Below are 26,163 nucleotides of genomic sequence, written 5' to 3'. Positions count from 1 at the left end.
GGCTAGATCACCATCTTTTCTTCTCGTGTCATTAGAAAAGGCCACTGTCATTTTGTAATGCAAAGCAACATAAATTACATCAGGTCAAAACAATTACATATCGCATGCTCAGCATAAATACATGAAGGAAATTAAAAATGTATTGGAAAATGCATGTGTGTAAATCAATTAGCCTGACTGACTGACGCGTCTGTAAGGCTAAGAGGCCCCATGGGTGAAACTACCCAATTCCTGTCCACGATCCTCTTGTTTTATTAATAATGTCCTTATATACAGTACATCAAATAAGATAAATCAACAATGTGATGAAATAACTGCCCATTTAACCTGAGTATTTTTGAGGTAGACTACATTGATGCTGCTTCCTAGAGAGACCCATCACACCTGGCTGACTGGAGGGGGTTGTGCATGCCTGATGTTTGACCTCAGGGGCCTCGGAGGCACCACAAAATACAAGATCTGCAACTGTCTCCCTGGGCCAAGCTAATAGACAATTCCCTTAGAGATGAGAGACCAGGCACCACCATACAGGGTAGCAAGTGAGTGGTCCAATTCTTAGGTGTTCTGGTGAACACACTGGTTTTCAAAGTTGTGCTGTGCACAGAAAACATTAATGTTCTCTTTAATATGAAAGTGTGAATTCATTCTTTAAAAAAAATACAAATGCTGCCATACATGATAGCGTTATCTTTCGTCTGCTTTGATGAGGCGTCTTGTGAATATTTCCAATTAAAAATATAATCACCAATTAACAAAGCCAACCACAGTTTTATATTAACTTATATAACTGATTAGTTGTACGTGTGTTATTCCTATGATTGTATATGCCTTATACAGTTAAAACATTTTTTTTACTTAAAATGCAATGAACAGCAACTGACATGGTGATGCAATCGAGTGTGTTTCAAATCGGAAAAGCACAGCAGCCTGTAAAGTCAAACTGAACATCTGTTTACTGTAAATTGAATGCAGTTTTATCTTATTCTGGAAAGTACTGAGGCTAATAAAAACGTACAAATATATCGTCACCTACATTTTGATTCCATTTAAATTCTATCGGCCGCCACTTTTCTACCTGCTTAAGTCCTGAGGTCTGTTGCTGATCTTTGCCCCACAATCTACGCGGTTGACAGTAGTTTCTGGAACAACAATCACTCAAAATACTTACACTATGCACAGGACTAAAACACTTTAATGCTTTCTGTTATGGTTAAAACGACGTTCAATTCGAACACCACCATTCTTGCACCACTGTAAGATTTAAAGAGAATATTTACTATTATGATTATGCAGAGTCACTAATATTGTACATAAATAAACAAAGAAGGAAAGTACAAACACAAAGCATCACATGGCTGCTGTACTGAAGCGTCTTAACCCTTTGGTAACCAACCCACTACTGTTGCTAATAACGAGGATTGGTAGCTGTAAGGGCAATATAAGATATCCCTTCAAACACGCCCTAGCCTGCACGTCCTCCAGAAACACGGTCGCTAATGTGCACCCAGGGACCTATCAGTGTGGGTGGCTGGGTGGGAGGCTAGGGTGGCGTATTCCTTCACGGTGACCTGCCCCTAATCAAAAGTTGACGTATCACTAAAACAAAGTTGTAAGCAGGCGGTAGAGCTGGGTGAGTTGGCTTGAGGTGTGTAATAGTACCTGGCGGATGATATTTCTCATAGAACAAACCCCGCTTTCCTGCATTTTTTAAAACAGCACAGGGAGAAACTGAAACTACTAGATCTCCATGTGTGCGCACACAGGGAGGCAGCCAACGGACCTGAAAACTGCACAGCATGCATGTCCTACAGCGCGCCTGTGAGGGTGCCTGTGTGTGCGTCTGCATCGGTGCATGTGCATGTGAATCCGTGTGTGTGCACTCTTTGCCCCAATCCTAGTTACCCCCTCTCTCTCAGTAAACGAACTGCGGCTGACATGGTCGTCCTTCGCTGGAGTCTCAATTTCAGCACGTCGGACAGCACCAATGTGAGCTCCCGGGACCCCCTGCCCGCCGAGGACCCGTCCGACCTGACCCGGGCCGGGCACACGGTGGTAGCGGTATTCCTCGGTCTGATCTTCGTGTTTGGGTTTCTCAACAACCTCGTAGTGCTGCTCATCTTCGCCAAGTTCCAGCCGATCCGGACCCCCATCAACCTGATCTTGCTGAACATCAGCGTGAGCGACATGCTCGTCTGCATATTTGGGACTCCCTTCAGTTTCGCCGCCAGCCTGCACGGGAGATGGCTCATAGGGTACCACGGATGCAAGTGGTATGGCTTCGCAAATTCGCTTTTTGGTAAGTTCAAATGTGTTGTTATCATCATCATCATCAGCAGCAGCATTATTATGGTATCATCAACATCATCATTTTATCATCATCGTACGTTTGCACAAACAAGAAGAAGTATGAAGTTTCGAAGTTTTTTATGTTCTCCTTTAGTGTAAAAGTGTGTATTTTGGAAGAGAAAAGTATGTATTAGTGTTACTAAGCATACCTAAAACTAAAAACAGTTTGTTAAGCTTTTTAGGAGCAGCAAATGATTTCTGTTTATAGTGTAAAACCAGGTGGATTGGAACACAAGTAGTAGATGAGTAAGAAGTGAATTTCCTGATATCAGGCATGGGGCACTGTTGGGCTGCTGTACACGGCGAGACAGGGCACTTCACCTGATAAATCAAAATCCCCAAAGTTTATGTGTATGCATTTTATTCCAGTTTAATATACAATAATCTGTTTCGAAACCATGCAACTGTGATTCGAAACTATCAGTGCATGGAGCCAAACTATGATAGACCATGCCTGTAGTTTCGCCAGTATTTGTGGATTCTTTTAATCAGTTTAGCACCAGTCATCTTCCAGCAGTTCTTGATGGGATATGAATCTGTTCTGATCTGTTAACGGTTCCCGGTAGGCAGCTGATGGAATTTTTTATCCATACACATTTTAATTAATTACTATTAATTACCACAGAATATTTTCAACGGTATTGTTAGAAATGCAAACCAATACATTCTGATAGGGTGACGCAATCATAAGGACATATTTCTGATTTCACATTTGATTTTCAGTTCAATCAGTCTGAGACAGATTTGTTAAACAGTGCCATTAATTCGCTTGTAACTCAAATCCTCATCTACAATATCTGACCCTGAAATCCATGACCGCCGATTTACAGGAACCCTAATTAAATTCATCAAGGTTTTTACATCAATCGTAATTACAGAGAATTGAATAGGATACAAATGAAACATAAATACATGTCACAGTGTATACATTTTCATTTAAAGAAGGACGTTGAGTGTGAGGTGGTTATTTTAATACATTTCTGTGACTTTTTGTATGTTTATTCCTTTTAGAAAAAAGCGTGTATGTAGCCTAATTACGAATGTGTGTAAAACCCTTGATTAATATAGACCACTGTATTTTAAAATGCCATCAATTTCCTCATTCATTACAATTTCGTATTTCAGAAATCCGTGCTGTAATCCGTGCTGTATATATATATATATATATATATATATATATATATATTGTATTTTTTATTTTTTTGCACATAGGCACGCCTGAGGGAACGGCCTGAATGATAAAACTCCCATCTGTTGTGTCGTATGTTTTTGCTTTGCGCACTGCTTTGTGTAAGTGTTTTACTAACAAATTACGCAAGCACAGAAAGAGTAGAGCAGGAGCGCTATGATTGACAAGCCGAATGTAATCGACTTCGGGAAGCGAGACGCCACAGGTGGAAGATTAAAAGCTTTTTTGGAAACACTTCCACGCTGTGATGTTCCAATTCTTTGCATTTCCCCCCAAGCATCCACTCAGTTTCACTGCAGTCAAGTGCCCCAGATGTCTTCCCCTTTTAGATGACCTGCTATTGGATTTTGTTTTCTCTGAATGGAAGCTGATGAGTTACATTGGAGTTAATTTGCTCCTACCCCGGCTTCCTCTTCTAAGTTTCTTGGTATTCATTTCCTTCACAATATTTCACTGCTGTTGCTTTCAGCCTACTGGAGCTTGCATTGCATTGGGTCAACTTGTGAGGACCTCACTGGCCAAATTAGTAAAGAATGTTGAAGATAGAAAACTGTGGCTTGGAAGTCTGCCAATGGGAAACTAGTGTGCTTGTGCTTGTGAAAATCACTATATTCATGACAAAAAGAAATACAGTCCAATGACACAAGTGTACTGGGTGGTGTAGTGGAGTGGAGGAATGCGTGTTATAGATTTCATTGGTAAAGGTATGACACCAAAGTTACACATTCACTATCCAAACATCTGGAGCTGTCCACTTAACACATTCAACAAGTAGAAGTAAAAGTGTTTTATGTGACATTGTTCTAGAAAGGTGGGCTGTGATTGACCCAGACAATGTAGGCAGATTGCCCCAGAGAGGTACAGCAGAAGTCAAGTGTTTGTGTTGAATTTGTTCATACTTGTTTTAGTTTTTTTTCTTCATTCTGAGCATCAGGACATACTTGCTAATTTACCAGACAGATTTGTGATGAGGCCACTTGTGATAAGCCACCATGTGTAGTATCACAGTATCAGAGTGACCTTGTAATTGCAATTGAGACCCCCTGAAAGGAAAGGTCTCTTTTTAAGTGCACAGGGCAGAGGGTACGAACGACCCACTATATTCCCTCTCTTCACTCTGTGCACCAGCAGCACTGAACAAAGACATGCTGGGCTCCAGGGAGGTGCTAAATCCTGTTACAGCACAAAAGTCAAAACAAAAGACAAGAACTCATAATCTGGAGCTGTAATTCAGAACACTGACACACATTTGGGGCTCTGTAGTGCCGAGATTAAAGATTTAAGGTTTCGCACAGAGAGAGATGGCGATTCACCGAAACTGGTGGCCTCTATACCTTCTGCTTAGTCAACAAATGGGGTTTCGTAAGCAGGGCGTACATAAATACATCACTAAATATCTCAAGCAGCTTTTATTATTGTGTAATGAACATGTAGTTTAAACAGCCTCAGCAAAGGAGGTTCTCCACTCTACCACCCTTGCATGCAGATAAATAGTTTGGGAAATTTAATGTAGTGAAATTAATGACGCTTCAATGCCTTTTCTCACCCTGAGAAAACTAAGCCAAAATCCATCAGTCTTAGAGTAGGTTGTTATTTTAGAAGATTACAGTAAATCCCCAGACTGTAATCAGAGCTGCCGACTGTGATGTTAAATACTAGAGATACTGGAATATGCTGTTCAGAAATTATTTCCCCCTAAAGATATACTTATTGCTTTCTCTATATTGGTTTTCAAGCTTTGTGAGTGAAGTAATGAAGAACTGCTGTAGAGTGGTAAAAGAGCTCTTAAAAGATGATTGACTTTCAAAATATGTTTTCCTGATTATACTGTTATCTGAAGATCTGAATGCCTTCAATGAACTTGTAATGGCACCTGTCATTAAACTGACCAGTGGTGGTTCTCATTCTGGTCAGGGACAGAAGATGACAGCTTGACAATCAGAATAATGCAGTGAACGATCACAGAGTGTCCTGAGTTTGAGACAGGGACACTCACCTCAGACCTCAGACCACCACTGCTACAGAGCCGTCAGAGAATTTCTAGGTTTGTTAATTAGGTGCTGTTGTGAGCATTTGACAGGTTGTGAATTTTAATCCGGTCAAAAATATCACTTGCAATGATTACCCTTATAACAGCCCAGACAGTAAATTATTCTTGGCATTAACTATTGCAGGCAATACTACTGTTCAGAGTAAAACAGTAATTTTGAAAAATGAGCATTTGTGTGTATCTTCTTTTTCACTTTTTGCTTTCCTGTTTAGCATACAGAAAAAATACATCTTTCTCAGCACACGTTTGTTGTTTAGTGGATTTTGCCGACAAAGATCGCAGAAGACGCCTTGCTTTTGTTAATGCAATTAACCAACTTTGCGTGCTGCTGATGTTTGAAATGTCTCAGGCTCTTGGAGGTGACAGCATGCAGAGTGAGAGGTTCAATTATCTGTGTAGGTGTTTGCACAACACTGAGTTCTAGACTCACTAGACTGAAATGCCTGTTTTACCCGCCTTTCCACATGACCCATTTGCAAGTTTATCCTAGTAAATTAAACATAGGATTTTTGCATTTTTAAAATGCTTTTCTTATAGTCTGAATCAGTTGCAATTTCTATCCCTTGGTCCTGAAAACTCCATAAGCTACAATTAGTTTATTATTATATTTCTTAGCAGACACCCTTATCCAGGGGGACTCACATTTGTTACAATATATCACATTACTTTAACATACAATTTACCCATTTATACAGCTGTTTTTTTGCTGAAGCAATGTAGGTGAAGTACTTTGCTCAAGGGTACAACAGCAGTGTCCCTCACCTGGGATTGAACCCATGACCCATTTCAGGAGTCTGGAGCCCTGACCGCTACTCCTCCACACTTTTTATAGAAAGTGTACTGGTATGACATATGACCACAAAAGAAAGACATTAAATAAACAAATGAGATCATACCATACAGTAATATAGTGGTAATATAGTAATATAGTAATATAACCCCTAAAATTAGTAACTTGACTTATGCCGACTGCAGTGTAGTTCACCTAGGGGGGAAGACAATTCGCTCGCTGTCCTGCTGATCCATAGCCGAGTGCCCTCCAGCTGGTGTTGGACACAAACCATGTCACATACAAATGGTGTCTAATACAAAGGCATCTAATTCAATGATTCTTAGGATTGTTTTTTTGTCATCGCTATTGTCTCCAACTTGACACATTATTTTACTTTTTTTTTTGCACTCTGTAAAGACCAGAATAGATGTTTTACTGAAAAGCTCCTCAAACACAACAAATCATGAAAATGTGTGGAAAATGTGTGGAAACTCAGCAATGAAATGCACTGAATTTAATTTGGTCTTCATCTTGACTCAATGTAAAACCTTTAAGGGACTGGCTTGCTGTACCTTAAATACATCTAAAACACTCATACCTGGTATCCATGGAAACCATATTAGACACCCAAAATATAGATTTTTTGTTGGTGAATTAGACACACATATATATACACACACACACAAACACACACGTATATATATATATATAATATATTGTGTTCAGAGCTTCTTCACCTGCCTAATGCCTCTCTTGAGTCTTGCGACAGTAACATCTTAACTGGGTTGCCAGGGAAAGGCAGTGCTCAGTGAAGTTCGGTAATTGCTCCTAGAGGAGTGGGGAGCAGTCAAGAAAGTCTCCTGATTTCACATTCTTTGGCATCCCAAAGGAGGGGTGGAAGCAGAGATGACAGTGATAGCAGTCCCTCATAGCTCAGCAAATGGCTTTAGGGGACTGAAACTGAATCCCCTCGCACTTCCTGTCACTCGAGATTTATTTTTGTGCCGCCTGTTACCAAACAAACAAAACCCAGTCAGGAGCCAGTCAGGACCGGGCTCATATTCAACAAGGAAGTTTGATACCACTAGAACAAGCTCTGCCTTTCACCCAGACATTGTGTTAGACTCCACAAAGGTAGAAACCAGCAGGGGATGCAGGATGCAAGAGGGGAGAAGCAGAGATGCACAGGAAGTCAAAACCAAAGCCTCTTATTGACTTTTAACCTATTTTGTGTCATATGTGGGTCTGAGAGCTGGAACCCAGTGTTTTGTCCAAATAGGGGAGGAAAACACTGTGAGGTTGAATGTCTATGAAACAATCATGAAAACAAAAAGGGAGAGGAACCCACTAAACTGTCAGAGATGAATGCACTCTTTTCTGTTTCCATTCTCTGGAAATACCCTTTCTGGCCCATGAGCAAAACATCTTAACTCTACTTGCACCTCAGACTCTGTGGTCCTGGAGGCCCACAGTCAGCCCTGCAGGTTGTGTCGGTTTTACATCCCCACCTCTTGCTCACAACACAGAAACATTGCTTAATTGGTGCAATTTAGCAAGAAAAAACAGAGCTTGAGGTGGAACAAATTCCAGGACACACTGTGGCTTATCCAGGACCAGGTTTGTCCATCACTGCCAATGAGGGAATGAGAGGCATAATAAAACAACCACCTAACAACAACAACAACTATTCACTAAAATGTGTTGAAGCTGTGCCTTATGTTACTTACTCTGGAAGAATAAGCGAGTTTCTAATGAGCCAAGGCTGATCATTTTCCCATGCTGTTACACTTCCATTTTTCTGTGTTTATTTAACATGCTTTACACTCGCTTTCCACAAACTGCTTGAGAATGCGGTCCAAAGTTTCTGCGCAGATTTAAGAGGGAGTTTGCGACTTTTGTGCTGCCGTCTTGATGGGCTCTAGACACCTCTCTGACGCCCACAATCTCTGTGCCTCTGTTTGCATCTCATTTGGATGCTTCCTGCTGGGAATTTACCCTTTTGTAGATGGAGACAATTTCAGTAAAGTACCACACTGCTAAAGTTTGACCCAGTTTGTTCCTTAAATAAAACAGAAAAAATAACAGATCGGTGTTCCTACAACAAATAGTTATTTTATTGTATTGTTACACATCTTTAACACTGAAGAACAGAACAGCTAAGCTTCCTGTCTATCGCTGTACAGAAACGTGTTTGCACAAAGACATTGTGCCAGAAACGAAACCAATAAATCATACTTTTACAGGGCTGATTTCCAAATTATGGAGAGAGACAAACAGATCATGAAGCGCAGGAGCAGCGTGGGCGTCTCTTGTCCATGACTGGGAGAAACATACGTTCCTGAAATCAGGCATCTCAGGTGTTAGATTTAGCTATCAATTTTTATCTATCTTTTTCAAAGTGCTGCCGCTGACAATACAGACGACACTTATTTTGCTCAGTTGCGGTAGGCATCCCTTGTGGCAGAGCTTAATACGGGGAGGCCTGGCAGGAAAGTTTCACAGTAGAAGTGCTTTAAGAAGTAAGAATTGCACCCATTGGTTTTCACAAGCTGCTTGAGACCAGTTACGAGGTGGATAGGGACTGCAGAACCCACATCGCCAGTGAAATATAGTCATGACTGCAAACTGTCTTTTACTTGAATAAAGAACAGTTTGTAACTAAAGTTTTTTGACCGTGTTATGTCAAGTATTAATCTTAGTCATCCTGCATCTGGACTTAACAGAACTGCACAGAATTTAACAGATTGCTCCAAATGCCCGCTGACAAGCTGCTGATGAAGCAGATTAACATAAACTCACACCAGACAAGATCAAATTAAACGTCTTGTAAACGTCTTGAGGGCGCATCATTCTGGAAACATATATGATAGGTTGAAAATCTACTGAACAGTAAACTTAATTAATCTATTACTTTGGCACTACAGAGCAAGTGCTATTTTTAAAGATATTTCCAAGTGCTTTACAATTATCAAGTTAAAAAGAAAACGAGGAAATGATTTAAAACAAGACAAAAAAATTATCTAATTATCTACAATATAGAGCAACTAATTAAAGAGTTAGTTAAAAACTAAATTATACAATATCATATATGAAACAATCTCCCTTCCACAAATAATCACAAGTGGCCATGGGGTTCACAGCCAGTTGACTTCTGAATCCTGGAGAAAAGGGTTCTGTCTGATCTACCCAGCCCTGTGTGAAATGTTCATAAGAGTGCGGAAGAAGGACTGAACCACAAACCACAATAGGAAAAGAAAATGCCTGGTTACTCTTAATGTGAGGCAAATGCTACCTTATAGAAGATTCAGACACCAATCTCTTTAAGCAGAATCACACATGTATAAATTGTGAGACTATGCAACGAACAATGCGTTATGATTGGTTAGTAGCACCCAGTTAATCAGTAGTTGATGTCAGTTAGTACCCAGTTAATAACGCTCCATTAATACTTTATTAATATGCTCCACATTATAAAAAGCATTTATGCATGACATGTGCAAGTAAGTGTTACCAGAGTTCTATTTGTTTCAGTGATTCACATCTGTGTGAATTAGATCTATCTATAGATCACATTTCCATTTCTGTTCTCTAACTAATTAACAGCGATGTTGACAAGCAAGTTGTTAACAAACACGATTACATTCAAGGTGAAGTAAATAAAGGCAATCAAATTTTGCCTGGATTGATTCAGAAGGCAGCTTGGTCATTTAGTTTCTACACCCACAGCTCTCTATGCCTCATTCATAAAGCAGTGTTTCCACCACACTCAATGTACGGTGCATTCCTGAAATAGTACCCTCAGAGACTGAAATTATGAATGGACATCTTACATCTTTCTTTCCCTAACAGGAAAGAAATAGTGAACTATCACATAATTTTATGCTTTTATGTCATATGTAATGCTTGTTCTTCTTTTGTCACACAAAGTAACTGCTCATCTGGAAGGGAGCAGACACTAAAATAGGGGTCTTCAGATAGGTCTGATGCAAGTGAAAATGTATCATCTAAACAAATAAACATAGAGAGTGACAGCTGGGCAAAACAGGTGTTAGAAACAGCTCTGAAAATACCTTCCATCTCCAGCCCTGATCTGTATACTTTCCCTCCCTGGTGTAAAACAGGGAATTGGCCCAGTTGGAAAGGCAACGTCTACAATGTGTGGTGTATGTGAACAGCACCTCATGCATTTCCCTCTCTCTGTCTGTCCGTGTCCTGTGCCATGCAGGCATCGTGTCCCTGGTGTCCCTGTCCATCCTGTCGTACGAGCGCTACGTCACTGTGCTACGCTCCACCAAGGCCGATGTGTCCGACTACAGGAAGGCCTGGCTGTGCATCGCCGGCTCCTGGCTGTACTCCCTGATATGGACGCTTCCTCCCTTCCTGGGTTGGAGCAGCTATGGCCCCGAGGGCCCCGGGACCACTTGCTCCGTACAGTGGCACCAGCGCTCCCTCAACAGCATCTCCTATGTGGTCTGCCTCTTCATCTTCTGCCTGCTGCTGCCTCTTGTGCTCATGGTCTTCTGCTACAGCAAGATCTTCTTTGCCATCCGAGGGGTAAGCGGTGAAAGATCGCGGACCACGCAGTAGTGCAGCACAACACAACACCACCCAGGACAGGGTTAAATAATTTAACATAGTGCACTAGTATGAGACAGGGCCATATAACACACACAGACACTCACATGCACTTCCCACTGCAATTCCCACTGCAGTTTTAAATCTTAATTTATTATGCTATTCTAGTCTATGCTATTCCTTAGCTATTTATTAGCAGTTAAAGGAATATGCCACTGAGAATTTCACATAAAGCAGACCTCTTAGAATTGGCTGCACTCCAGTTAATGTGCTCTGCAGAAAAAAAGATTTAAAAAAAAGTGTAAGAATGTAATCCCAGGCCATCATCTGGATTGTTGTGTGTACTTCAGTTTGTCTACGTTTACAATAGCCTTGATTTCTTGTCTCTTGACATTCTCTGTGGCTTCTCAATCAAACACATCCAAATTTCACTGTAGATGAATGAAGACTTTCTAGTGATTCAATACAAAACATTTCACAGCTTGAAAGCTCTCTGCGGGGAACCCTTTGAAATGAGATAGAGTTGCATTCGTGTCTCTTGGATTTAACTGCAGTGTCCGTGTGTCTGTATGTGTGTCTGTGATACTCTTACTCAACTGCACCCACAGTTGTATTAACTCCAAATTTAACAGATATCTACAGCATCCTAATTTCTCCAGACAGGGCAGGAATTGGCTGCTTCTTTGGCACATTAATGCTCCCAAAGGCAATGTGCTTAATTGGAGAGATCTGTGAGATCAAGAAATCTGTGGAATTTCCATGCACATTTGCCATGGTAAAAGTACATGATAAGGATCCTGGCCCAGACTTAAATTTTAATTTAGTTATTCATTGCAAGAGTGTAATCCTGTCTTGGTATTACACGTGCTGCAGAATTGGATATCACCCACCATCATGCTGTGTTTTAGAAGCAGTTTCATTTATAGCACTCCCAGCTTCAAAAGTCTCCCCCTCACCCACACAGCATGCTGACATAGACACTCCAGACTGAACTATATATTATTTCCTAATGCTACAATTTACAGGTGAGTTTCTTGTTGTTTTTTTTTTTTTCCTCTGAGTGTGGTGCTGTCACTGCACTGCACCGTCCTGCCAAAATGGTATGGCACGTCACACTGAAAACAAGCTATGGCCTCTTTCCACATCAAATGGTTCCAACTGCACATACACTAACAGCCGTTATCTGAGAGTGCTCTCACTCTCTATGTCTCTTTCTCTGTCTCCCTCTTTCTCTCCACCTCTGTCTCTCTCACTCACTCACTCTGCACATTCACTTTGCCAGTCTCTCTGTTGTTCAGGTACAGACCCAAAGGCATCCTAGATATATTTTTTCTTGTCAAGTTGGGTTGAACAAAATAAAAAATCAAGCCCTCATCTGACCTGACAAGAGAAGGAAAGGAGCTGTTTAAGAGTCCTGTTTTTAATGACTCTGACCCCCCCAACCTCGTTGCCTGCTAGTGATTTCACTGGAGGTTATGCAGCTTTCCTCCTCGGAGTCCACAGGCTAATTCTCTACCCCTTCAGAGATTGTGGCTTTTGCCTCCCTCAATCCGCCAGCTTCCCTCTGGAATAATGTCTTCTCTATTGCACCCTTATTTCTCCCTGTGCCAAATCCCTGATATGTCCTTGCTGCAGGGAAATTGAAAAACAAACATGGAACAGAAAATAAATAAATAAGTCAAGGAACAAAGATACATCTAAACGAAGGCTGAACCATAATCAGATTTTGCAAACATCTCCAGTATTGTTAGGAGAGCAGAAAATAAATTACCTCTTGCAACTGACCCTCAAATACCATTTTAGACAATTCAGCTAAGTAACCTTCACCATATGTGACATGTAATTAAATATCTGCAATATTCTGTCAGCATGTCAGAACTAATAATAATAAATAAATATATAAATAAATAAAGGCTTCTATTTTCAATATATTTTTTGCTTGCTGCAGCTTTACAGATGCTGATCTTGCAGGTGAATATTTGTATTCATTTAAGTTCTTGTCGCTGATGTTGTCGACACTTCAGGTCAGCCAAGATGGATGTGCAGTGTACAAATCAAAAATTAAAAGCTTCAAATTCTCTTTCTAAAAGAAAGCTTGTTAATGAACAAAAAAAGGCCATGGGAAAACTGAACAATCCCAAACTGTGCAATTAGTATTTGTTATTTCTGGATTCACATGAGTATGAGGTAATATATGACCAAGTGCATTACAACAACACTTTTAAGCTAACAAATGTATTGCGGGACCATAAGCAGGGGAAGCAGGGCGCAGTGGGAACCAGCTGTGATTGCCTCTTGGTGTGGTGTGTCTGTGGACAATGCTGCACCGCCTGCTTTGATTGAGTTCAAATTTGGAGTGTTGGTCGAGATTCAGTGGGGTTCCAGAATAAGCACTGAAACAGCATTGGATGGACTCGGCCCAAATCCAACATCCCACCTTTTGGCAGCAGCCTAGGCGGACTGGACTGAAGGGCTGGACCAAGTTTTTAGTTTGGTGTGCCGCACGACTTCTGTGTGGGCCGGTCATCCCATGTGGATTTACGGAACGCAATTCACCGGCATCCCACCTCTTCCCCCGGACCGCACGTCACCAGCAACCCCTCCCGGACTGCACTTTGCCAGCAGCCACCCCCCCCCCCCCCCAAGTCCAGGGCCAATTTTTGGTCCCAAGCCACCACTGATCGCAGCCCTGAACCCATTTCTAACAACAGCCAGTGCAATGTGATAACTCTACCTCAGAGTTTGGCACCGTCCCTCACTTTCAGTCATAGCCTGCTCTCAGCGTCACACTGTATTTTGCATATCCTTTTCAAGAGAACATTTGTCTGTTTGTATCCAAACAGCAGAGGCGTATCTATAGTTTATAGTGAAATTCAGTCTGTATTATTATTTATGCAACTGTGCTCAATCAATTGTAAAATTATATTTATTTGCACCTTTGCAGCTCTTTTAGAATTGGTTGTAATACTCATGTGTCTATCTGCGTATATATATTCCCTTTTGCATTGTTTCCAATGAGTAAAGCCAGTGTGACAGTGCCACATATTTGCATTTGTAAGTACCATATTTACACCCTCCAGCGTATTAATTATATTCAACTAAATTTCTGCCTTTTACTTGCTTTTAAAGTGAAGAGTTGTACAGGCTGCCTACCCAGACTGCTATAAATGCAAAACCATGCCAACTTGTGTTCTCAAATGAGCCATTTAAGTGGGCCTGTAGAATTAAATGCCTCTACTGTATTGTGCTCAGAGCCTTTTCTGGGTCATTTAATTATGCTTACCCAGCAAGTCCTTTGAAACATCATAAACAGGACACTCACAAAACCCCACAAAACAATTCTGCCGGAGATTGTTATGACAAGATCCCAAAACAGCACAAGAATAAAGCCTTCCCCCCCATTCTGCTTCCCCCCCACCAACTCAGATCAATGCACAAATCAAGAAGAGTCACCCTCCAGCTGCGCAATAAATGTCACATTACAGAGCCAATTAACGTTTTATCCCCAGTTTTAGACAAGGGCCTTTAAGCTGAAAATGAGTGAGACAGCGAGAGAGCGTTGAGGTCTATATTTACCTTCATCAATTGGCTTTCCTCTAAAGCCATAATACAAACAAAAAAACACACATTCCAAGGTTCAGGTTAGAAGATGTTCAGGAGGTCAGTGAACCCCCTGCTCAGATTCGTGACTCATCTATGCCTATGTGAAGGATTATATAACCTGCGAGCACGGTGCAGGAATATATAATTAGGAGCCCAATCGGTGGCGCAGCTACTGTCGCTTCTAGTGCTATTTCATGAATGAATCACTTGAGTATTTATAGAACCTGGAACTTGTATGTTACTATTGGCGACGGTCTTTTATGTAACCACCTCATTTCCTCCAGGATTTTCCAGCTCGCTCGAGGGAATATCGGCCGATACAACAAGTGTCGGTTCATAAATTCACAGCTAGGCTGCTGGCGTGAGTTCAGATGTTTTTTTGAGAGAACAGATGATTCAACCCTTTTCTGATGTCTTTTTTGATTGAAATGTCATGACTAGTGGGGGTTCAGTGTGAACACATGACCAACTACGCCACCTCCATTGTTAAGGGAGAGAGGAACTCACAAACCCCCTAATTATATTCCCCTGGGCAGGCTCAATTGGACCCCAAAACACAACAGCAGGAGGTAAGCGATAACAGTGATTTATATTTACAGGTTGGTTTCCAGTTGCACAGGGCATGAAGGCTATGCTCAAACAAATGGCAAACAGGGAAGATATCCAAAATATAAATACACTAATAAAACTAAAACCGCCTTTAATGATCAGGGCACAATAAAAGATAAAATACCCTACCTAAATGAATCAGAATGAAATAAGGAAGCTAATAAAAGACAATAGTATAAAAGCTAAAACTAATCTTCCCAATATAAAGACAATACACAAAAGAAGCAGCAGATTCAGGAGCGTCTTTCTCTCTTAAGAGTTACTAACAGTACAACCTAAAGGGTTCATTAAAGTGCTATAACTATTTAACTTCTGTCTCGTCAGGTAGTAGTCAGCCCACAAACCACCCGCAGGTAAGCGAGTTGTCTACTGCGGGACACAATTACTCTTCGGTGCCTTCCAGACCGGTAGCTGACTTGAGCCAGGCAAAACCTGGACTGGCCCCACAGCGAACACCCAAATTCTAAAAGGAGATACAGGTCAGTAATGTTCATCCATAAAACAGTCTCTGGAAAAATCCACAATTTGAGTGTCTCTTTCTTGGTCTGTTTATAGGTTAAAAAGCTACCAGGGGAGAGTGAGGGAAAACAACAACCAATCAACGATACAGGTTACAACTAAAGTTCTGGTTCCCAAGGACGCCAACCATCCTCTATCAGTCTCTGTAGTGTGTACAATAAAGTGCTCTAAGTGCCGGTTCCTAAGCCTCTCATTACCACAATCACTCTTCCATCAACAGGAAAACAAAGTACTTATCCATGCAGGGAGGTTCTGCCTTTCTTCCATGGTCTCGTAATTCACTCACTGAAATTAAATCACTGGGTTTGCAAGCAGGAAGAGGTGATCTTGCTTTTAACTGTGATGTGACCCTTCATCCAACAACTCTGAAACACCATCCTCTGTCTCTCTATACCACACATATACACCGATCAGCCATAACATTATGACCACCTGCCTAATATTGTGTAGGTACCCCTTTTGCTGCCACAAACAGCCCTGACCCGTCAATGCATGGACTCCACTAGACCTCTGAAGGTGTGCTGTGGTATCTGGCACCAAGACGTCAGCAGCAGATCCTTTAAGTCCTGTAAGTTGAGAGGTGGGGCCTCCATGAATTGGACTTGTTTGTCCAGCACATCCCACAGATGCTCGATTGGATTGAGATCTGGGGAATTTGGAGGCCAAGTCAACTCGTCAACCTTGAACTCGTGATTCATCAGACCAGGCCACCTTCTTCCATTGCTCCGTGGTCCAGTTCTGATGCTCATGTGCCCATTGTAGGCGCTTTCGGCAGTGGACAGGGGTCAGCATGGGCACCCTGACTGGTCTGCGGCTACGCAGCCCAATACGCAACAAACTGCGATGCACTGTGTGTTCTGACACCTTTCTATCAGAACCAGCATTCACTTTTTCAGCAATTTGAGCTACAGTAGCTCGTCTGTTGGATCGGACCACACGGGCCAGCCTTCGCTCCCCATGTGCATCATTGAGCCTTGGCCGCCCATGACCCTGTCGCCAGTTCACCGCTTTTCCTTCCTTGGAGCACTTTTGATAGGTACTGACCACTGCAGACCGGGAACACCCCACAAGAGCTGCAGTTTTGGAGATGCTCTGACCCAGTCGTCTAGCCATCACAATTTGGCCCTTGTCAAAGTCGCTCAGATCCTTACGCTTGCCCATTTTTCCTGCTTCTAACACATCAACTTTGAGGACAAATTGTTCACTTGCTGCCTAATATATCCCACCACCTGACAGGTGCCATGATAATGAGATTATCAGTGTTATTCACTTCACCTGTCAGTGGTCATAATGTTATGGCTGATCGGTGTACATATATAGTCTTTTTTTTGTAATACAGATTTTATTACAGTCCCTTTCAGGTCAGCAGGGTAGTTCAGTGTGTGGTCGTTGTCTCTGCTCACATAATTCTCAGGAGTGTATGGACTGCTGGTCTGTGCTGCGGATGCCGCCCGCGAGCGAGGAAAGGGTGACACATGCGGCAGAGTTTGAGAATTCAAACTCAGCACTCAATTACACTGGCAGAGTTGTGCCGAGTGTATCAGACAGTCAGACGCCAGGCTGAGGGAGTGCCTAAGGAATCCATTATGCTGATCAAGGATATGGGAAATGGGGGCAGTATGTATGTGTATGCCATTAGGTGATCTGTGGTATCTACAAATGTGTTTGAAAACACATTACCACAATTACGTGCCTGTGTGTGCAGCAAGGACACCCTCTTATTGCTCTCTGCCACGTTGGTTGTGTCACGATCTGATTGAAGCCCTGAGAAGCATCAATACGGCATGAATCAAATCTCCCATTAGTCACAGGCAATGGCCGTTATGAAATGCTAATGTTATGAGATTATAAAAAAACAAAAAAATTATCTATTATTACATTTTAAGCATATCAAGCTTCCTCCCAGGCCACACTCCACCGACCAGATCTCAAAATGTGAGAATGCAGCACAGAGTCGAGCTGTTCTGGCCTGGCCATTTAGACAAAGAAAATAACCTTCCCCCCACCCAAAAAATAATAATATAAATTCACCAATGTAAAATCCCCAAATCCCAAACAAACACAAAAGCACTTGCGATGTTTATTGTATTTATTCTTAATAATGATGGAATTGTTATCTCCTGTAGCTCTGTCTCTTTAGTACTAGCGGTGGCCTGTGTCTGATATAGGAGTTCACCATCACTCTCCATGCTACCCTGCCTGATAGCCCTGGCTTATTAATAAAAATGGATTGGTCTCAGCTTCAAAGCAATCTCTCTGTAAACCCCCTGCCTCCAACACCTCCCTTTATCTTGATCTCGCGATCTCTCTCTTCCCAGCCCTGCTTGACTTCATTACTGATTCAATGTAGTTGTTTAGATGTATTTTATTAATTGAACCATGCTTGTGGCAGCTGGCTTCAAAGTTTATTTTTCCCCTCTTTTCCTTTTCTGTTTCTCTCTCCTTCCTTTCTTTCTTTCTTCTTGCCTTTCATGTTACAGGCCTACACCGTAGACATAGAGCCACTTACAATGTAACATGACAATTTATGTAGAATGGGGAAATCTGTATTGGAAATATTAGATCCGCAAGTTAGTGTCCTGTCATAGCCTGTGTTGAGACTGTGTTGAATGTACAAACCACTAACACAAGGGTAATTATATTTAGCTTTTTAGACCCTTTCAGTCTGTACATCTCAGAACTGATAAACATCCTATCCCATTCTGCATTTATACTATTTTATAAATAATTAAAATGTGGCTTATTTTTTATTATTCTATTCTACATGTATCTGATATATTTATATATGCACAAGGACAAAAAACATCTTCAGGATAATCTAGCAAAATATTCAATTGATTTTCGTGCAGTTTTGCTCCTGTGATGCAACTTCATCCCATCCACGATCCTAACTCTCTAAGAGGTCGATGTTTTGTGGAAAGGTACTGATTAAGCCTAGAGCCTAGATCTGACTGACCCTGAGACACTAGTTAAAATGGTTGCCATGTGTTGTATGTTGATTGGCCATGGAGATTGTACATGGGGTTGTATTCTTGGTGATAAGGTCTGAGGACCAAATATGAGATTCAACAAGTAGGACGTCCAATAAGAGGAAAAGACACATTATATAACGTGCTGTACGAAGGCAGTGATGAACCACCACTTTGAAGTAGTTTACAGGGGGGGCCCTCCTGCTGTTAACCTCATCACTGAGGCATCTTGCACAGAACCCCCTCCCACCCCAACGCTGCCTGCTGCTTGAAATGAGCACTAAAAATATAAAGCACCCACTGATTACTCCACTTGAAAGACACCGTTTCTGGATGCCTTATCCATAGAAAACAGGCAGGGGCATATCCACATCTGCCGTCGATGCAGCATCGCCAAACTACAGGATGGGAAACACGGATTGCACGGCTCCACATGTGCAAAATCAAAGTGAGCTTACATTCAAAATCCTTAATGAACAGCAGGGACTTCAACCTTGACCTGAGCCCGGACTTAAGATTAATTTGCGTAAAAATAATTTGTACTTGTAAATGCAGGTACAAATCACAAATACAAGTAAAAATCCAAAAATGACGAGTACAAATGGCATACTTGTGAGTTACAACTCCTATATTTGTGAATTAGCCTCACATATTTGTGACTTACCACTCACATTTGTGAGTTGGATAGAGCATTTAAATCACTGTCAAAAATACTTCACAAAGGTCACAGGCCGAGAATGTGGAACAATCAATGAGGATTTAACAGCGCATGCACAATTACGGAACGCCAGGGTTTTATAAATCAGAACCAATTTTGTCACAATGCCTATATGCTAATTGTTAAACAACATTATAATACTGCGCATGTGCAGGGCATACAAACTAAACATTCCAGTCTTCTGAAATATTTATAGAGAATTTCACTTTCTCATGTGGAAACGTTGCAAAACATTTTATAGAAACTTCAAGGTGAAAATGAAAAATATGGAATATTGTAAAAACAAAGAAAAAATCATTTTTAATTGGATGTATAAAGATTATAATAGCATATCGACTGCAAAATACCTTTACTGTATTTTACAATCGATGTTTAAAAGTCAGTGCAATAATAATCTTGCATCCAATTATAAATTATTCTTTTGTTTATTTTTTATTTAATTATTCCATAATTTTTATCTTAAAGTTTCTACAAAATGTCTGCAAGATGTCCACTTGATAGGCTGAACAGATTTTCAAAATTAGAAACTGGGACATATTGAATATTTATAAAACAATTACGTCACTTAAAATTATTGTATTTGTTTAAAAAAGTGTTCATTTCTGCCGCCTTACCTTTTTTTTATATCAACATATTTACAAAAATGACAAATGTGTATGACTTCTCCCACATGATCCCGATTATATTGATAAATATTTTTATCCCAGATATTTTTGATTTTTATTTCTCTGCAGAATTAAACTCGCTGTTTCTTAATTAAAAGTGCCCATTTGTGTTGCTTAAATCTTTGTGTAGACATGTGTATTAGCAGTATGAAATATACAGTCGCAACCTATAGGCTATGTTGCTAATTGGTTGTAACTAAAGTGGCACTATTCTTAATGAGAGTTAAAACATAGAATTATGAATATGCCTACAGCACTCTGGGATCCATAACTTACTCAGACTGTTTTTCACTAATTCAGTGATAGCAATTTTCCTTGGATAACCTCCACATAAGCTTAATCAATTACAGTAAGTGTTGCTAAATTAGTGAATCACACTGTAAAATTGTGTGCGGCAATTATTTTGTAGGGGTTTCCTTTAATAATAATAATAATAATAATAATAATAATAATAATAATAATAATATAAAACTTGTCCTGACACCATTGTCAGTGGATCAGGTAGTCGTTGTATGAAACACACATTTTTCAGGTAGTGATTTATTTCTGCAGTGGGTAAATCTAAGAAACATCCGACAGTCATTTGTCAAATTCACGTTGGTTTCACAGGTAGCTGCACTCTCTGGACTGGGGCAAAATAATTCAAATGTTCGCTTCTTCATGTGATCGATCACATAAAACATTGCATGTCCATTGTAAATGTTTAAAGAGTTTTAAGTGAGTGTAAACATGGGAAAGCTAAAAACCTGGAAAACGATTTTTAGATAATTGTCGGGACACCGGGATATTTACTTCAAATCATCAACGTAAGGTCACCCTGCCATTGAGGAAGTCAAATAAGCTACTACTTGTAAAAATACATGTCGAAAAGTTTGGTTTGTGAGCCCTGCGCATGTGTACTTTTTACAATAAGCATATTGCATTAGCAATCTGACAAGATTGGCATTGTCTTATTAAGATAGAAAAAAGAAAAAGAGCATTCACACGTCACAACATTAATGCTCTATCCAACTCACAAATATATTTGAGTTTTAAGTTACAAATATGTGAGGCTAACTCACAAATATGCGATTTGTAGTCGTAATTTTTGTATTTGTGATTTATACCTGCATTCTTTTTAAGCATATTCATCTTTTTGACAGTGATCTCCCTGCATAATATGTGCATTAATTAGCTCAAATGCTCAAATGAATGCTCTTCAGACATCCTAAAATGTAACTGTTAGACCATTATTGTATTTTCTTAATATGGAGGGGATGGTAACTTCACACACAATGTTATGTTAATCAGGTATGTTTTAGGCTTGAAAAACCTCAGAAACACTGGTTTAATAAACAATATTTATTTAACTATATGAATAATCACGTAATCAAGTACTACATTTGTAGGCGATTCCTTCTAAATTTCTTGCAAAATATTCCCCTTACTCTTTCTATTTGCATCTATGTTTAAAATGAAAACCACCAATTACGTAGGAACCTTCTGAAACTACATAAACCTAGTATTTCAGAATAACCTGGATAAATAACCACAGTGAACTAATTACAAAACAAAACAAAATTGCAATTCAAAACAAAAGAGTTAAATAATGCAAAGAACTAATCAATTAAACCTTTTTCTTTTTGGCAAGTGAAACTTATATCACTACGCACCAAAAGTGAGCAATCAATGCAGATATTAATTATGCAGTGTGTAATTAAGTAACACAGAACACAGTTAGCCTTTGATCAAGCTGACCTATTCCTGATTCTGTCTCATTGACATTTTGGTTCTCAGTTGTGTTTTTGTTGCTACAACATGCCAGTGTCTGTGTTGGGCACCTGTCTTCTAGGAGAGTTGAGCTTGCTGTTTCAAAAGCATTTATTAATAAAGCTGACTTGCTTAAAAAACTGTAGTGTTACATTTCCATTTTCACTTACTTGCTTGTGTCATTCTCCAGAAAAACACTCTTCTGCGTATAATCTCTGTGTAATTATTAATGATTGCGTCACGGAAAGATGTGAAACATAAAACTGCTTTGCAACAGTGGAAAAGCATAACCTGACTAAAGACGGCCCTTCTAGGTTTCCAAGAAAGCCAGCTATATTTATATTATATTTTTCACATATACACATGCATACACACCTCAGACACACGTTACATATTAGGCTGGGCTGGTTCAGTAAAGACCCTCATCGTTGTCTGACATAAACAGGAAGAAAAGTAAATCGCACATAGGAGAGGCTAGCTCAGAATGTATGAAGGAGACAGTACAGAGGTTGGCCTGAGAATGAAAATGGGTTAGAAGCAGAAGACAAAGGAAAGGATTTGAAAAAGAGAAAACGCAGCAGGAATGCGTGCCAGCCAGCGGAAACCCTAATCTTTTGGGCTGGAGACAGCAGCATATATTATGCCACATGTATACAGTAATCCACAGAGCAGGATAAACCAATGAGCTGTCATCTGAATGTAGAAAAGGATAAGGGGTGTTGGAAGAAGGCATCTGAGCCCTTTTTGGATTCATAGGAAAGGTTACAATCCAAAGAAGCTTATGGATCCAAATCGCTTATCAGCCCGGTCCTTGTAGGATCAAGATGAATTACATCTCTGACACAGCTTGGCAATGTGATTCATAAAGCCCGGCACCTATGTGGGTGAAGCTGTGGTTAAACTCTGGGGAACACTGTGTGAAAATGTGTCAATCACCTTGCAAAATGTATTGTGCTACATGTTACTGTAATCAGCTAACGGGAAAGTTTTGCCCCATCGCTGCAGGTGGCCAAGATCAACATGACATCAGCACAGCGCAGGGAGAACCACATCCTGATGATGGTTGTGTCCATGGTGTCCTGCTACCTGTTGTGCTGGATGCCATACGGGGTGGTGGCTCTGATCGCCACCTTCGGCCAGACTGGGCTCATCACACCAACCATCAGCATCATACCATCGCTACTGGCCAAGAGCAGCACGGTGCTCAACCCTGTTATCTACATGCTGATGAACAACCAGGTGAGCTGCTACCACCACCACTGCAAATTTTTGGTGCTAGTTTTGGAATTGGAGTCATAGTATCCTTCAGGAACATGAAATTCGCTGTGCTCAAATCTGTAGGGGACTTGACTTGATTCTATAGGGGTTAAGAAAATGATTCATTACACAAGGGTGAACCCGCGCTCCTGCTGTCCGAGTGTAAATGCCAGTTCAGTGTCAATGTGTATTTTCTCTCTGTGAAGCAGAGCACACACCAACACACAGCTGTCTAACTCACACAGGATTGCTCGCTGCAAAAAGGTCTGTTCTCCAAGCTGGTGAAGGCCTTGGTAGTTGACCAACACTTCTCAGTTGTACTCATAAAGAGGAACCAATCTTCCATTCCATTGAATTCAGCCTCCACAGGGTGAATGGATAACCCTAAAACATTATTATTATAATTATTTATCAGCAGACTAACAATTTAAGATCAAATTAACAATCAGCATTTTAAGCATTACAAATGTGCAGTAATACAATCAATACAAAATACAATAAGAATATATCCTAGAAAAATTTGCTAACATGTACAGACAGAAGTCCTAGTTATGTGATAAAGGGGTGGAGAGCAGCATGAGATAAGTCACATTAAAACAGTAAAAGTTCCAACAATACATAAGTAAGCAGGAGCATAAGTAAGCATATATACATAAAGGGCTTACTTACCAGAGTGTTGAACAGCTTCTGGAGAATAAGCTGCTGTATTACAAGTATTCTGAAAAACATGCCAGGGTCCATGAAGCAAAAGGCACATTACAGCCTCCTGCACACAGAGTCATACGCTCACACTCACTGATAAGTAAAGCGTAGTGTTTTAGGCCAACTGTCTCTTGCTATGAAGCTGGTATGGTGGACAGGTCTTGCAGTGTTGTATGAGGGCCTACAGTATGATCAAGTCTATGGAGTTTAGGCAACAATGACCAAGAATGAAGGCTGTCCTAGGGAGCTATTTCAGAAACCATGTTGTGACATACGAACCGATACGCACATGGCACAACATACAAACCCATTGTAATGATCCTGCTACGCAAAGACAAAGAAACAAAAGCATAGCAAGAATAGCATGCGGGCTAATGGCTCTGTACGTCCTTTATCAATATTTCCACCCTGGCCTTTACAGGAAGAACAATGCTTTTTAAGCCTGACTTTATATCCTGCAGGTATGATGATCTCATGAGTCACACAGAACGATGACTCCATCATTAACACTTAGAAAGTGAAGGACAGCCGCAAGAGATCGTGCAGATTAATCAGCGAGCTGTGGGAAGAAACAAGAGAAACTGGTTCACGTGGTATGAAATGAGAGGACATCTTCACAAAGCCACATGGCGGGTGTAGCTTATTACTAATCCTTTTCACATGCAAAAGTAGCGTCTTTCACATAATTAAACACATTCCCAGTAATACGAAGTGAAGTTAATGCACAAACACTCTTCAGTCAATCATTCCTCAGCTCCTAACAAGCTAACTTCTACACAACCATTGTTTGGACAAATTCTGGTATTGGTTGTACCCTAAAGCATCCTTTCCCCCCCAGCAGCCCAAGTGAGATGTCCTCAGTGCCAAGGTGAATAAACCCACCCACAGAGGCATTTGTCAGGGAATAACAAAACAAATATTACACTCACATGTATGTGTTATTACATTGCAACAGCAAAGCACTGCATAACTTATATTGCAAGTGACAGTTTCCTCGTTTTTGTACAAATATCCAATCAATTATGAAGAGCTGAACTAAATCAAACATTAGTGCTCAGAGGCAGGGAAACTAGCACTTTAATTTTCTGAAGGCATGCTTCTCCCTGATTGCTACACATATACCCATTATTGCTCCAGTGAGGTATTCTGCAGCTGATCACACTAAGCAGCTATTTTTAGATAGAATAATTCTCTCCTAGATAGCAACTCCTAATGTGGTCTTCTAGTAAAAATAATTTGTTCTTGAATGCACATGCACTGTAGTTTATGCTTTTGTCTCTCTGTCGGCTTTTTGTCCAGTTCCTCAGGCCCAAAGGACTACGACCACTTAGTCATTATCACAGCCAAGCAGCCTTTTGTTCCAACCGCTCATCAGTAAATTAGACATCCAAATGTCTGACCTGTCCTCCTGCATGTTAATTACACAGAGCAGACCAGGCAGGGTGGGGGAGGGGGTTGTAGGTTTCCAGTTGTGAGTTCCAGAATAGGAAGGTTCTGGAATTCTGTGAGTTAGACAAGCCCGGGGATGAAATGATCAGGGACTTACCGCCCAGTGTTATGTAACCATTAAAAGGTCAGGAAGATTTCATTAGCCCATTACTAACAAGCATCAAAACGGATTGGATTGTTGGTCGTGATTTCAGATGTTCAGTTGTTCCATACCTCCTGTGAAAAGCGTGCTGGGGTCTGTCTTTTCTCTTTGTGCCCACAGACTTGCATGGGAAAGCGTCTTCAGTCCCCCGTCAGTAACACTCCCCTACTCTGTTGTCCCCTTCAGTTCTACAGGTGCCTCATCGCCTTCGTGAAATGCGGCTCGGTGCCCCACTCCAATAACACCTGCACCAACTCCCATGCCAGCAGCAAGGCAGAGGACCACCCAGGCAATGGCATCCAGTTGCTGCCCGCCGCCTCCCGCAACACCCGAGGAGCCCTGCCCACCGAGCTCTCCTCCCTGCACCAGGAGAGGCGCACCCTGGTCCTCATGGTCAACTACACCCCCTGAGATATGCACATGCATACACACACACACACAGGCCGGGAAGAGGCTTGCTGCCATTGTGAGTTTCTGCGGCGTCTGCATTTGGACCAGTTATCAGAAAAGCTCTGGGCTTCGTATCCCGATCGAAGGGGTGGTGCAGGATTCTTGTGCTTCAAATAAAAGTCAGTGTGGTGTCCTGCACAGGCTAAATAGAAACAGATTTCAGCTCTGCACATTGCTTATTGGCACAGCCCACTGAACTCATTTAATTAAATTATGTATTTTCTAGACTGAAGCTAGGTGTTCATCCCATTGCTTGGCCTAACAATACTCAAAAGACCATACCAAAACTGAAGTCTGAAGAGAAGCCTCATGTGGAGCTCATACTCAGCCTAGCCCAGTCCTAAACTATCTTTAAAACAATGCTAACCTATTTCTACCCATCTATGGCAGGATCCTGTC

The 26,163-nt window shown here is 41.0% G+C and overlaps 1 protein-coding gene across 1 annotated transcript; it reads left to right on the top strand.

The window, feature by feature from the left end:
• Positions 1-1,935: 1,935 nt before the first annotated feature.
• Positions 1,936-25,725, top strand: tmtops3a (teleost multiple tissue opsin 3a). The gene is made up of 4 exons (XM_066714596.1): positions 1,936-2,296; positions 10,583-10,911; positions 22,770-23,003; positions 25,501-25,725. The coding sequence occupies exons 1-4, from the start codon at positions 1,936-1,938 to the stop codon at positions 25,723-25,725; spliced, it is 1,149 nt and encodes a 382-aa protein (XP_066570693.1).
• Positions 25,726-26,163: the final 438 nt, after the last annotated feature.

The sequence above is a fragment of the Amia ocellicauda genome, chromosome 10, assembly GCF_036373705.1.
Source record: "Amia ocellicauda isolate fAmiCal2 chromosome 10, fAmiCal2.hap1, whole genome shotgun sequence".
Classification (NCBI taxonomy): Eukaryota; Metazoa; Chordata; class Actinopteri; order Amiiformes; family Amiidae; genus Amia; species Amia ocellicauda.
This window is presented reverse-complemented; position numbering and strand designations above follow the sequence as displayed.

Coding starts and splice junctions, on each gene's coding strand:
- tmtops3a (XM_066714596.1), top strand. CDS start 1,936: ATGGTCGTCCTTCGCTGGAGTCTCAATTTCAGCACGTCGGACAGCACC. Junction 2,297..10,582: donor CTTCGCAAATTCGCTTTTTG/GTAAGTTCAAAT, acceptor TGTGCCATGCAG/GCATCGTGTCCCTGGTGTCC. Junction 23,004..25,500: donor ACATGCTGATGAACAACCAG/GTGAGCTGCTAC, acceptor TGTCCCCTTCAG/TTCTACAGGTGCCTCATCGC.